The sequence below is a fragment of the Lepeophtheirus salmonis genome, chromosome 3, assembly GCF_016086655.4.
Source record: "Lepeophtheirus salmonis chromosome 3, UVic_Lsal_1.4, whole genome shotgun sequence".
NCBI classification, from domain to species: domain Eukaryota; kingdom Metazoa; phylum Arthropoda; class Copepoda; order Siphonostomatoida; family Caligidae; genus Lepeophtheirus; species Lepeophtheirus salmonis.
The window spans coordinates 10,663,945-10,678,309 of NC_052133.2; the positions used below are offsets into that span (position 1 = coordinate 10,663,945).

Here is a 14,365-nt window from a genome sequence, read left to right on the forward strand (position 1 = left end):
AAAAAGTTGAAAATCAAACCACTCTAATATATATGTATAGTTCTAAAAATAAATTATAACATGACTTTTAAAAACTTTAACTCATGAAACAATTCCAAGTGTCATATCTTAATTGCGAAAAAATATACTATGTATTTATGTACGTTCTCATAACCTAGTTATAAGAAACGTAGCTTAGTTATAATCCATAAATGTACATTTACTTCAAGGCAGTGACAATTCATTATATTACTTTTTGTTTTTGTTATTGCAGTCGGATTTCCGAGTATTTCTAAATATGAATGTATGTAGTACGCGGTAGCACAAAATAAGTTAATTAGATTAATCCAAAAAGTTTGATTGTTCTATGATAGTGTATGTGTGTACTACTTCGGTCCAAAAACCAAGTTTTTCCTCGGTCTTAACTGATTTTTTTGTAGAACAATATGTTAATCCAGTCTTTAGATCACAAAATTTAATTGTGTTCAAAATGACTCAATGACTAAATACTTGCAGTAGCTTTAATTACGATTTAATACCCGCTATTTTTAATTATGAGGTTTTATTACTCAACTAAGCGACAGCTGAAACAAAAATAAACAATTAGACATTTGTAAAAATATGTCTCTAAGTGTAGAAATGTTAAAATAAAAATTAATATATAATTGTTGATTAATCCGTATTCACCCCGACACGTACTACATTATTGATCATTTTATAAAAATACTTTTTGCAATGGTTGGCTCAAAACAATTGTTTTTATTTGATTTTTGTCAGCGTTTGATTTGTCTCTTACTAACTCTATTTGTTTTTATCAATAATCAATTTCCTATTATTAAATACAGATTAATTTGAGTATATGTTTTAAAATTTCATCAATGAACTTGTTAATAATGTTGTCTATCTTCCTAAGGTTTATTTTTTCATATTATTGTTTTCGATGGAGATGGATTTCCCAGGATTGTTGCTTCTTCCAATAGATTGAACGAACATAGAAATCTTTCTCATATTTTTAAGTATCTAATATTGAGATGCATTAATGCTTAAACAGGATCTTTCTCTGAATATTTATAATATATATATAATAATATACTATTTTTATATTATAATAATTATATCCCTGCCTAAACGCGTTGGAGTCAATGTTGCAAATACTAAGAATGACAGTTCAGTCATCTACAAAAAACAAATTCGAAACTTTTTCCCCTCCAATATTTGCACTTCTAATCTCAGCATGTAATATTTTTGTATGCAAGCAACAGGCAAAAAAAAAAGTTTTGGACTCACAGGATCCTCTTGCATCACAACCCGTTATAGCCTTACTGTCGGACTCTTTTTAATATCAATGATGGATTCAGATTCATTCGCCAAGCTTTTTACAGCTGCACAGAAGACTTGAGGGAAATTCCTCCTCGTTAGCTAATCATGAATGAAGGAATGCTCAACTGTATCCAGCGTTTTTTTCAAAATCCAGAAGAATCAATGTATCTTTTCCTTTAGCCTCGGAATCAATAACAATGATTTTTAATGACTTTGTTACATTTTCTATTTGATGACGAGGACGGAACTCGAGTTTTTGGAGTCTTGTTATTTAAAATCGGTATTAATATTTCTGTCATACATCTCAAATAAATTTTATACTCAGTTTCAAGTAGTGTTATTGGTCTCCAATTTTAAATATTTGTCTTATTTTTTCCATTTTTTGGTATTAAAATTATAAGCCCCTTTTTTCGATTGTTTGAAAAATCTGGGGCAAAAAAAAAAAAAAAAGTTGTTGAAGAGTTTTGCAAGGTATAAGGTAAATTGTGGAAAATACTTCTAAAATTCAGCTGTGAATCCATATATACCTGGTGATTATTTTACCATAAGTTTTTTTTTACATTTATATTCCCAGATTTTCGAGGGAGTAAATCTCATTGCAGATCTCTCTGCTCTTTTTCAGACAAATCCTTTTCCTTTTCATTTTTTCTCTCAGTCCAGGTATCTTTTTTAATAGTGTATAGGCATGGGTGGGTAATATTTCTATATTAATTTATTCTTCTAGTCTGTGATGCTTTTTTTTTTTTTTTTTTTTTTTTTTTTGCAGTTTCAGTTTCAATGATACTTAGTATAATAACTCAATTAGTTTATTCCATGTTTTGTAATATATACGATTTTTTTACTCCGACAAAACTCCATTGCTAAAGAGCATGTCTTTTCAGATAGAAAAAAAAAATACATATTAGTTCTCCTCTTGGGAAAAATGGAATTATTATCTCACGATTCAGCCAATCCCTATGGTATATCCCCTCCTTTTTGCCCTTCCTGCGATCTATTTTATTTCTCGAATTCTCTCTGTAGTTATTCACACAAAATATTTGTTTTGTTAAAATGTTGAAAATTTAAGAACGGAGTGGTTTAAACTTACTGTGTCAAAATTGAAAATATGTTTGAAAAATATTTCATCGAAAAGGCATGGTTTATATATGACAATCATTGATGTTACATCTAAGTATGAATGCATATTTTATATGCCATCAATCCCTTCTTAGAAAAATTCAATTTACTTTAATATTCACTTCCTGTGGAGTTAACTTCCTATCCCACTACATTAAATTACATTAGCTTGTTCCGAAATGTTTGAGACTACCCAAGTAAGACCAGAAATTACATTCAAAAGTTTAAAAAAAGTACCCAGTGATGTCACATAGTCTCATCTGACTTGGATAACGTCGTTGCAATGGTTCTCCAACTCCCAAAACTGCCAGGAGAGGTCCTCTTCGTTCACTAACTTCGTCACCCACTGAACGCCACATGTGAGGTCTTAGCTATCAAAATCGTAATCCCAGAGCAGGTACTACAGCTTAAAGAAGAGAAATCGGTAACAAAGTGTGAGATTCAGACTGTAGGGGTTCTATTTAATCGTTTCAACCTTTCTCTGTGTTAAGAACTGCCTGGTGTCGTTGGCTATGTGGGGACATGCATTGTACCATATGAACAGAAGTTCTTTCAGATGAGGTTTTTTTAAAACTGGAAACCCGCTTTCTCGTTGTCTGCAGGTACTCTATTATCGTCTCTCGGCTGGCTGTGGTCCGGGTAGGCAAGATTTGGACTAAAAATCGCTTAGGCTCACAGGTAAAGCCCTTGCAACTCATAGTCTTTCTTATTGTCTGTTTTGGACGAGGAGTCGAGGGTTGCCTGTCCTTGAAGTCCACCCAGCCCTCCCTTGCTCGTCCTGTATAAACAGATGGGACTCCAAAAACTGCTTCCCGTGTCAATGGTAGAGCTTAATCAGGGTCCTACAGTACTTGAATCACTTATACTTGCTGGTCTGAGAGAGAGAATGGGGAACCCAATATGTGATGAGGTTTTTGAAGCGGATGTCATCAGTCAGGATTCTAAAAATCACAGTGAGTGGTGGAAAAAGCTCTGCCGACAACTCTAAAGCAATTTAGTCTCTGAATAAATATGGAATGTTTTTGCACCATAAAATTAATAAGAAAATCAATACTAGTGAAATTTTGTACCTAAATCAATCATTACAGAACAGGCTAATATTTAAAACCTGATTGTACATTTGTGTGTGCACATAAAAGACAGAGAGTAAATTTAAAAATTTGAGGCAAGGTTACCATTTTAATTCCTCGTTGGACAAGTAGAATTAAGGATCGACATTGGTGTAATTCTTGCCTATTTAATTTCTTTGCTTCCTTGTCACAAAAGCTTGTAGTTGATATAATGAAGAGTCATGACAGCCAAGCTCCTCTCCTACAAACCATTTTTCAAATTGTCAGGGTTACCATGCTGACATTTAGTTTCTTTTTTTGATGTGCCCAAAATACACCCAATTTTCATCAATAAGCAGTAGTTTATTTTTGCAAAGGAGGATTAACTTATTTTTTCGCTCAAAAAAAGTCAAATTATGGATTAAAACACAAAAAAGGCTTTAAAAAATTTGACTTCGATAAAAAAGTTCTAACATAGTCACACATGAGGGAAGGGGGGAATGGAGTACAAAGTTGTGAGCACTACCCAGAAATGTTAACTCTTGGATTTCTTTATCTTTGTGTAAAAAAAGTTGATAGCTTCAATTAAAATTGTTATATGCCATTGTAATCAAATTTTATAACATGTCAAATGTTTTTTTAATGGTATAACCTCATTTAAAGTCTATTCAATTTATGTAACCCTTCAATAGATCTTAACACAGCAAAAGAGGGGGAAAAATTAGTATGTTTTTTTTTAGAAAATGCAAAAGGAAACGATCTCAATACCACGGAGGAGTTCTAAAATATTATTTTAGTATGTGAAATAATAACAACATAAAAATGCATTTATTTTTGACCATATGTTTTTCTAAGATGTTTTAGATATGCAATTTAACAGGGATTATATCAATCATTTAATCCTTTGATAGATGGATAAAAATGAAACTGCTTACATAAAAATGTATGTACTTTAGTTAAAGTATTTTTTTCTTTTTTAATGGAATTAAAGACGTAGGTTAATAAAGATAAAATAAAATGTATTGACAAATCTTACAATAAGTATGGATTGAAATGTTTATTTTAAACTGCTAATACAGTATTGGAACCTTATTTTTTGTGTACAGAACTCTCTGTATAGTTTTTTTAACCCCCATTATTAGTAGTGGTAATCACACACAGTATGTGAGTGATTACATGTAGTTAATTTTAGCCTGAATGAATTGGATAAATGATCTTGCATGATAACAAAAACAAAAAAATATATATGTATGTTGAAAGTGTGTTGTCTCCACTATTTCTTAGAAAAGTGTGTAATGGGCTCGACGGTTTCGGTATCTAAGGGAGTGCCATCTCCAGTGTTGAATCCAGCTCCCAGCTATAGAAATATTGGAAAAAAAACAAAATTATAATTTCTCATAAATAGATTAGGTATTTACTACAAGTGTTGGGTTTCGGTACAGAAATCCTAGCAGTAACATTTTTTTCTTTTTTTGGTCAAGGATCAAGGTCGATTTTTTTATATTGACCGAACTTGGAGCGAAATAGTTCGTTCTTCAAAAAACTATGCCAGTCTCAGACTGGCTTAAATTTTCAAGCCAATCCCGATTTCAATTTTTTTTCGGTCCGGTCTTTTTTACATTTCAACTGTCCTAAGTACCGATACGTCTCCCTTTCAGTCTTACAGTCCTAGCTATCTTTTCATTTGCTTCACTCCTAGATAGGACTGAATAATAAAAACGAAGAAAATAATTATCAATAGCTAGAACCTATAATAATAAGTTCAAGCCACACACTACATATTTTAAACTTCATATCATGCCTCTTGTCTCTTTGAAAGAAGTTATGTTGAATAGATGAAGGAACTTAGTAAATAGGTCATTTCAGCTGTTGTAATTACCATTAAAGACCGATAAGGACCGGTTCTAGGACTGACAAATTCTATTAAGAACGGACTGATAGAACATCAGTCTTTTTAGTTTTTCTAGACCGATCCAACACCGTAATATTTACGTACCTTTACGTCAAAAGTATGTCCTCTCAGAGAGTTAACAAATCTTCTTTTAGGAAATGGAGGAGCTGTTATGATTTCTTGATTGTTGTCAAACCCCGTAAAGACGGGTACAGTGTCCTATAATACGCAATCAATAAAAGAGATCTACTATAGATATTATGTGAAGTGTATTTTTACCTTGGCAATGGGATGGAATCGATCATCAATCGAAGGAATTTGGATGAGCTGATGACTCGTGTGTAAGTTCGTAGAAAGGGGTTTAACTGGACCGCGGAAATTATTTTCAGAGTATATTGGGACTTTGGTTTGAACGGGACGAATGATATGGGTTTTCTTCTTCTGTTCGGATGATGAGTCGATTGGATTGTAAAGTAATGCGGGATTCTCTCTATTCTCTTGAGGATTGTTGATAAACTGTGGATCATCATATTTGATAATTTCTCTTGGGAAATCTTTTGGTTCCGGATAGGGAGGGGACTCTTCGAAGTCCGACTCTTCCTCTTGAATCAAAGGACGCTCTTTCTTTATAACTTCTTGAAACTCTTCAAATTCAGTTTTAGGAAAGTCAAAGTTAAAATCGTCATCATATTCCGGACTCCTTCCTTCATCTCGATAGCTATGAAGGAAAATATATATTAATAATTATAATTAGTAACATCAAATTAAATTGTACTTTTCAAATTGAGATTGTTGAGATTTAAATTCAGGATAGAGTGACTCTTCTTTGTATCGAAAATCCGCATTTTCTGGATCAAATCCATAATCTTTCTCGGGACTCTCCTCTTTAGGGACGTAAACAGGCTGAGGACGAGTAAATGTTGGTTTTTCTTCTGGTTCTGGTTGATAACCGTAGTCTTGTTGTTGCTGCTGTTGAGGCTCTTGATTTTCCTTTGAGTTGTCATCGGCAAATCCTCCACTATTTGCTCGGAAGGAGTTTAAGTTGACAGTGTTTAGGAAGTTTGCAAAACCCTTGCTACTTCCATCAAAACTCTTTAAAAATTCGTTAAAGTTTCCAAAGTTGGATTTAAAATCATTTGGGATGTTGAAGTTAGGTTGCTTGATGCTCTAAACACAATAAGAGAAATCAAAATGATAGCCTTTCAAATAAAAAAACATAATCTTCAATAACCGTAAAAATAATCTCATTCAACGACTCTCTTGATCTTTTTGTGAAAATGTTTGGTTTTTTTTTGTTTGTTTTGTTTTTTTAAGAATTAGTGTTTTAATAATATCACATTGATTTGATAGAAATAAATAATTAAATTGGTCTATGAAATATTTACATTATGAAACTTTAAATCGAACTTATTTATGGTCATATATCGAGAACATAATGAAAATAAATACCCTTTTAGTCGGGGGTCGACAACCATTTTATACATTATAGCATGGATAATGAACTGAATAAAAAATAAACGGATGAACTAAACATATTAATTACATGGTAAACAGTTTCGATTTTAATAATTACATCATTTAAATTTTGTATTCGTAAATATCAGTTATAATGCTAAAAATACTTGTATAAATATAAGACATCAAAAAAAAATCTTTAATTTCAAATAATCCTAACAACATGAGTTTAGAGTTTCTATGAGATATAAATCTCTTTTTTGTAATCAATTCTAGTAGAACTGACGGTACCAAAGTCTGATAGGACCTGTCTTAAGAATGGTGTCTAGACTTGACCAAGTAAATAAGGACTGAAACAATACAAGTTATAAGGGTGGCATTTTGAATTGTTAAATTTTCCTATTAATCTTAAACAAGACACTATCGAGATGATTAAAGAATTATAATTAATCATATATAATGTTTCAGAATAAAAAGGAAATTATTTGTGTTTGCCCAAAAGTTTACATGCACAACCCGTGGGCTAGGGTTCAATATAGCATATTAGAAGAGGTATTTCATGCTACGAAACACGATGGCAGTAAAGTTGTGACTGCCTTAGAGTCTAGCATTTCACCTGCACAACATGAGGGCTGGGGGTCATTTTTTGGATATTAAAAGTTGTTCATTTTGTTAAAGGCAGCGCCTGTCCCATTGATTGCCCGAATATATTATAATTGCATTGAAATTGCACACGATAATATTGTCTTGTAATGAAATTACTCACAATCCTATTGCAGGTAATGAAATTGTGTCACTATTATATTAATCACATCAAAGTTGTCTATCAATGATCCTTTTACACAGGGTACAGGATAGGGCAGAAAACAGGGACTGTAACATATTCTTTATTTTCTAATTATTCTAAAAAGGTTAAGTGATTATTTTTTGATTTTCTGTTTCCGCCGTCTTTTTTACATAAACAAACTATACTAATCATTTAGTCATCGTAAAAGGCAGTAGATCTCAGATCTCTTAGATACTGGAATTGATGTATTGACTTTTCCAAGGTGGCAGTAAGTGGAAGGGATAATTTAAAGAGGGATACGAAGTTCTTGTTAAGTTTGGAGAAGAATATAAAGGAGGATACCACTAATTTGATGAATCGCCTCGTCAATGACTTCTCTCGGCACCTAGGAACATCAGAAGGGCTATGAAGCACAACTTGGGATTAGTTTCTTTCACAAAGATCCCACGCTACTTTCTGAGAAAGGGGATGAAAGCTGGGAGGTTCGAGAGTTGCAAGAAAATCATCACATGGATCAAGGCAAATGGGTCAATTGTAAAAAAAAACTCTAGGACAAGAAGATTTTCTCAGTTGATCAATTCCACAACCGCAAAAATGACTTCTGGCTAGCAGAAACTAAAGAAGAGGTTCGAGGAGGTTTATTGCACCAAGTATCTGGTACAAACAATGGTCCTCTGAATTGTGACCTCTGAGGGAGAGAAAATGTCTCTGTCCTTTTTGAAAGCTGGACAAAAAATAGGATAGGAGGCCTATAATAAGGTGCTTAGGTACATTATCTTGTTATAGCTAAAGACCAACCATTTGGAGGAAAACTACGTGTGGACTCAAAGGTTGTCCCAAGAGATATGGACTCTTCCTCGCCCGATTTTAACCCACTGGACTTTTCTGTATGGGGGACTTTAGAGAAGGAAACCAACAGGAACTCACACCCAAATATGGAATCACTGAAGTCCTCTATAGTGGTTGCATGGGACAACTTGTCAGAGGAGTTTTTCATCAACTCCTGCATGGCCTTCATGCGACGTGTAAAGGCCATCATGGATAAAAAAAGATGACCATATTGAGTGAAAAAGTCTTGCAAAAAAAGACGATTAGCTTAAAAATTAACCAAGATTGAGTATTTAAAGAGTTGATGATTATATTATGTAATGAGTAACAGACAAATGATGCTATTTATTCATTCATAAGGTGTCAGGGTTAATTCAAATTGAAAAGAAAAAGATAGAAAAAATAATGTGATTTTGAGATTACACTATTATTTAGTTAAGTTTATATTGTTTCTCGAAACACATTTGTAATCAATTGTTTATGTTATGGAAAATTGGCATAGTACCTTTATTTGCAACTATCTTCCTATGTATGTCAATAAAAAATAAGTTTCACTTTCTCCCATGTTAAATTTGCAAAATTATTTAATATATATACTGTGGAAAACTAAAAACAATCTTGATTAAAAATAAAGAGAAGGAGAAAATCCCATTTATTTTTTTACTTCATAACCCATAGATTCTTAGATATATTTGATTTCATTTTAGGCTTAATATTCAAATTTGGGGGATGAGTTGTTATACCTAAGAGTTGTAACTATAGTTTGAAAATCTGTATCTGATGAAAGGGGCTTATTTTGGCACAGATATGGCCTTTGATATAGTAAAACATATCATTTTTTGTTTGTTTATCATCAAGATCAATTTTGACAACTTTATTGCCAATTTGCGACACATCCAAACAGGGAATAAGAATGGTTTTTTAATAGATATTTAATTCGTATAACTTGTTGAAGAATACAAATATAATATCAATAACTTTTATTCCAGAAATAAAACAAGAACTTTGTAGTTTGAGGGATGAAAATTGTTTTTTATTATAGAAAATTGATTCTATAATAATGCAGTCAGTTTTCGTCATTTCTTCAGTAACTACCAAAGTGGTCCATTAAAATCTGAAACTTGGAGTTTTAAACTTCAACAAGATATAATTTATTAGTTAACGATGAAACTTCAACAAAATTAATACTATAAATAGATGTGTGCCTGAGCTCTCTTCATCATTAATGTAGCCACCCGTAGTGGCAATGATGGTTTCCAGGCGTCGGTGGAAATCCTGGCACCCACTGCAGATTTATCCCTCAGTCATGGCGTCCCAGGACTAGATGATAGTGTATTTCTGGGCCTCGGTGTTTGGATGAGGAAAACTGCAGGTCTTCCCCTCGACATGCCCCCAAAAGTTGTAGTTGAGAGGGTTGGCATCTGGGATGCAGAATGGAAAAATTTGTCAAAAAAAGAAAACACATTCAAAAGAGTCTTGCAATGAAGAGATGAGTTTCTTTTATTTCTGGTGTCAAAATTGGCCTCTCCACCTACTTTTTTTATAGCTCTATGGACTTTCTAGTGTGAAACCCCGGTACCTCTTGCATGGGCCATCACGGACTTGAGGAGATTGGCCTGGGGTGTTTTCTTTAATTCCCAAGGGTCTAGTTTGGCCTTTATGACAGAGCCTTCTTCCTATTCAACGTTTCAGACTTGCTGATGGTGTAGACGGTGGTCTTGTAGACACCCAACTACAGAGAGTATGCAAATACAAATTCTTCTATCACGTTCAAGTGTGATTTCCTTGACTTGTACATAAGCTAAAAAGCTCAATTATTGTTTGTTTTGTAACTAATTGTTTATTTTTTAATATATCAAATTATGAATTAATTTCAATCCCTCAACCTTCTTTAATTATTGAATAAGTAAGTATTTTGATTTAAATGGGCAACCAGGTATGATCATTTGAATTGTTGACTATTTTGCCTTTGTTGATATTAATTTATCAAAATTTAAAAAAAATAACTCATATATGAGAAATTCGAGATATTACAATCGTCAGTATAAAGACAAAAGTTCTAACAAGTGCTGCGATTATACCACATTGTTTATTATTTATATTAATTTTTTTAAATTACACTTCATATGAAATGTGTTTTTTAGCTAGGATAGTGAATTTCTCCGATATGAAATACTGATGAGTCATCATATCGAGAGTTGAGAGCCAAATATTTGTAAATCAAATATTGATTTAACATTATATACCGTGGAAATTACTTTTTTCATTATGATTAATCATGTTTCCCAATTTTTACAATAAAATGGATCTGAGAAAACCATTTCAAGGGTTATATTTTCTTTGTTATTAAGTATTTAAATTATATATTAGACTTCTGGGAAGATATATAAAGGTAGTGTTGAGTCTGTTTAAGACAAAACAAACAAACAGAAAAGACTGCAATCCTAGTACCTCCCTTATTTTGGTAACTACAACATTTGAAAAGACGTGGTTAGTAAGTATCTCATTTCTATTATTGAAGTATTTTTATAATCTCTTTCAAAGGGACAAGATATAATCTGAAGCTTAAAGTAGGAGGTGCGTGGTTAGAACTTATTATTATACGTTCTAGCTATCCATTATTTCTTTCTTTGTTTTAATATACTTCAATCTTAGCTAGGAGTGAAGAAAAGGAAAAGCTAAAATCGTATGACTGAAGGACTGACGAACTGCCCTTAGGAACGTTGAATAATAAAAAAAGATGAACCCGATAAAAAAAGACTGATTATGAAATTAGTACTAGGACCGAATCTACTGAGAAAACTGAGTATAGCGGTTAGAAAAGGTAAAACGGTTAATGTGTGTGCTCTTTCTTCTCTTTTGTTCATTATTGAATAAGTTGTAGAGGTGTTGACATCTACCTCTAACAGAAGAATTATCGCCTTTCTCTAGCGTCAATTCTTTTAAAAATGTATAATAATATATATATATATGACTTAAAATATAATTCAATTTTTTTCATGCACTAAATGCTATTTAAAATTAAGACTCCACTTTATAACAGGAGTTCATTTTATCCTCCCCCCTCCCCCACCCCCAACAAAATCATGTAGGAGGCAGCTAATAATAATGTTCTTATCATCTTAATATCATATTTCTAACTCATAGCGTTCTTACACAAATCCCATCGCTAGGAATAACCAAAATCTTTCTATAGTTTAATCTATTATAATTTAGTCATTTGCAAAAGTTAGAGACCATCTTGGATATTTTCTTATTTTTAGAAGAAAAAGTAATGCATTTTAATAATTTTAAAAATATGACCGGTTTTGTCAAACGACGTGAAATAGTCTGACACTTAATTTGAAAAAGTCTTTTTTTTTTAAAGAAAATTTGTGGGAGATCTTGAAATTGTCAACTTCATCTTGGCTTCATCTCTCGTAGACGTTTTCCTTGTGGCTTTATTCTCTTTTTGTCTGTATAAATCTCAAATTTTGCCAAATTAATGTTGGCAATATGAAAAGCCTTTCTTGCTATAACACATATTTAAGGGTATTTGGCACTCAGAATAGCATTTTTCGATTATCGTCACTATCTTAACCCTTTAAACATCAGAAAAGGTTATTGTTTTTTGTGCTCATTATTGAAAAATATCAATAATAGATAATATATCAGCACAATGTTCTCGTCCAAGTGTCATTATGCAACAGGTTGATTAACACACTCGCTAGACCCAGTGGAACATGACACGTACCATATTTGTATAACATGCGGTCATAAAAGTCAAGAAAATGATTATTATTGAATTAAATGAAATATCAGAGGTGGTCTAAAACTTTTACAAATGTCTGTACATTAAAATTTAAAAATTCAACATCTCAACAATAAGTCACCGGGAAAAATTCAAGATAGAAGAAGCCTTGATAGCAAAAATAAGGTCAGTCATGTTCGTGGCAAGGACAAATAAAAATGCCATATCTGAAGGGGAGAAGATGTTCAAGAGATAAATATCAGTTATGAATAGTTTTAATGAGAATAGAATACTGGTTAGTTATATATAAAGAAGTAGAGTGTGTTGAAATTTGACTACTGAACTTTTTTTATTTTGTTATAGTTCTTTAAATTGTGAACTTATAAGCATTTTTAACAGTTGAAGTATTTTTGGATGATATAAGTAATGTTTTTTATTGATAGTGTGTATTTTACGTGAACAAATTTAGGTTTATAAAAAAAAAGAAAAAAATTCATCATCAAAAAATAATATTTGGTCTATTTTTTTATTAATTTAAATATTTCATATTATTCGTCAAAGAATAAAAATCCAATCTGCACTCAATTTTGAGAAAAATAATTCTAGCGTACTTTCATGTTGATGGGCCACAAATTTTATGCTGTGCAAATTCTTCATTTTGGTTGAGAAGCAATCACTAAACACCATGCCATTAAAGCTTCATATATCTATATCTATATTATAAGAATTATGTACTGCCATAATAAATAAGTAGGGTAGACTGAGAATAGTTGCAATAGTTCATTTCTGCTATGCTACATTAAAATGTAGTAATTCAGCATCATGAAGTGTATTCTACAAAAATTAATATTTCGTCTTTTTTTTAATATCTAACTCAAATTCAATTTTGAATTATCTGTTGTGCCTTATTTCTTATTATGAGGAAAGTTACAACATTTGACAAGTCGCATTCAAATACAATTTATGAACAAACTACTATTATAGCTTTTAAATAAATTAAAACAATAGCAGATATATGTAAGTATTTTGTGTTAAAATTTGCCGTGTTAAAAGCAAAACAACTAGGAGTTATTGATCCTACAATAAAGCGTTGGAACTATTCTTGGTCTCCCCTACTTTCAATGATTATTATTTAAATTTCTCATTGAAAAAAAAGAGAAATTTTTCGAACCTTTGTTTTGCTTACGTATTATGATGAAGTCATCCAGGAATAATTGTCCTTCAAGTAGAGTTCCTACTGATTGTTCGACAACTAACGGATGTAGGAAACAAAAAACATATTGTAGTTATTTCTTCTTATATGAAAAATTATAAAATGTGACTTTTCAAGGGTCTACTTTACAATATATTGTATATTCTACCTCCTCCTACAGGTAATTCCTGATGCCTCCAAGGGGAAAAAGTTGTTGTTTATTATTAATAAGAGTAGTTATTTGAAAGAACATGTGGAAATATGTGGCTGTACAAACAGTTATACTCTAATGTAGAGAATTCGTTTCATTGCCTTTGAAGAAGGCATTTATTTTATTTTGATATCATTAATTTATTCCCTGCTTCATCATCAGTCACGATATTTAGATATGTGATGATTGATTAAAAGATATAATTAATGAATGAAACAAAATTAATACAAAATGATTGAATTTGTTATAAATATATTCATAAATATCCGGCAAACCCCATTATGAGTCAAGAAATGTCTAGGTTTCGTGGTATGAAACTTAATTTACGTATGATTTAACTAATAAATAATAAAATAACTTACATCCTGAGATAAATGTCGAGGATCCTCCTCCTGTTGCTCTGGATAGTCGTAGTCATTGTTATAGTTATAAAAGTCCTGCCTTTTGATGGGATAGGAAGGACCAGCGGATATCTTTCTGTACTCTTTCCTTGGCAAAAGATTCTCTATAACGTTTCCTTCATCATTGTTTGTATCCTGATTGATTTCGCTATTTCCATGTGTCAAGTGAGTCTGTCCTGGGGTTCCTCCACGACCTCCAATTAGCAGACCTCCAGGTACTGCTAATAAACACGAAAACTGTAGAGTTATAATAATTTTTAAAAGTGTAGTCCGCATGATCCCTCAACCTATCTCTGATTGACTTCAAGTTTATAATGAGAAGTGCATCGGTAATTCAATGTTTCTAATATTTGTTAGACGTGTATATATATATATATATATATAATTCCAGCCTTATTCCGACTTT

At 31.9% G+C, this 14,365-nt stretch overlaps 1 protein-coding gene across 1 annotated transcript; it reads right to left on the reverse strand.

Annotated features, from left to right (window-relative positions):
- Positions 1-4,462: 4,462 nt before the first annotated feature.
- Positions 4,463-14,365, reverse strand: LOC121114165 (uncharacterized). Its single transcript, XM_040708037.2, has 5 exons — positions 13,921-14,365; positions 6,131-6,522; positions 5,635-6,073; positions 5,461-5,574; positions 4,463-4,821 (listed from the first exon to the last, which is right to left on the reverse strand). Exons 1-5 carry the CDS (start codon positions 14,233-14,235, stop codon positions 4,738-4,740), a joined length of 1,344 nt encoding a protein of 447 aa, XP_040563971.1. The 5' UTR covers positions 14,236-14,365; the 3' UTR covers positions 4,463-4,737.

Coding starts and splice junctions, on each gene's coding strand:
- LOC121114165 (XM_040708037.2), bottom strand. CDS start 14,235: ATGCGGACTACACTTTTAAAAATTATTATAACTCTACAGTTTTCGTGT. Junction 6,523..13,920: donor CTCGACATTTATCTCAGGAT/GTAAGTTATTTT, acceptor TATTGTGTTTAG/AGCATCAAGCAACCTAACTT. Junction 6,074..6,130: donor CAACAATCTCAATTTGAAAA/GTACAATTTAAT, acceptor TTTCCTTCATAG/CTATCGAGATGAAGGAAGGA.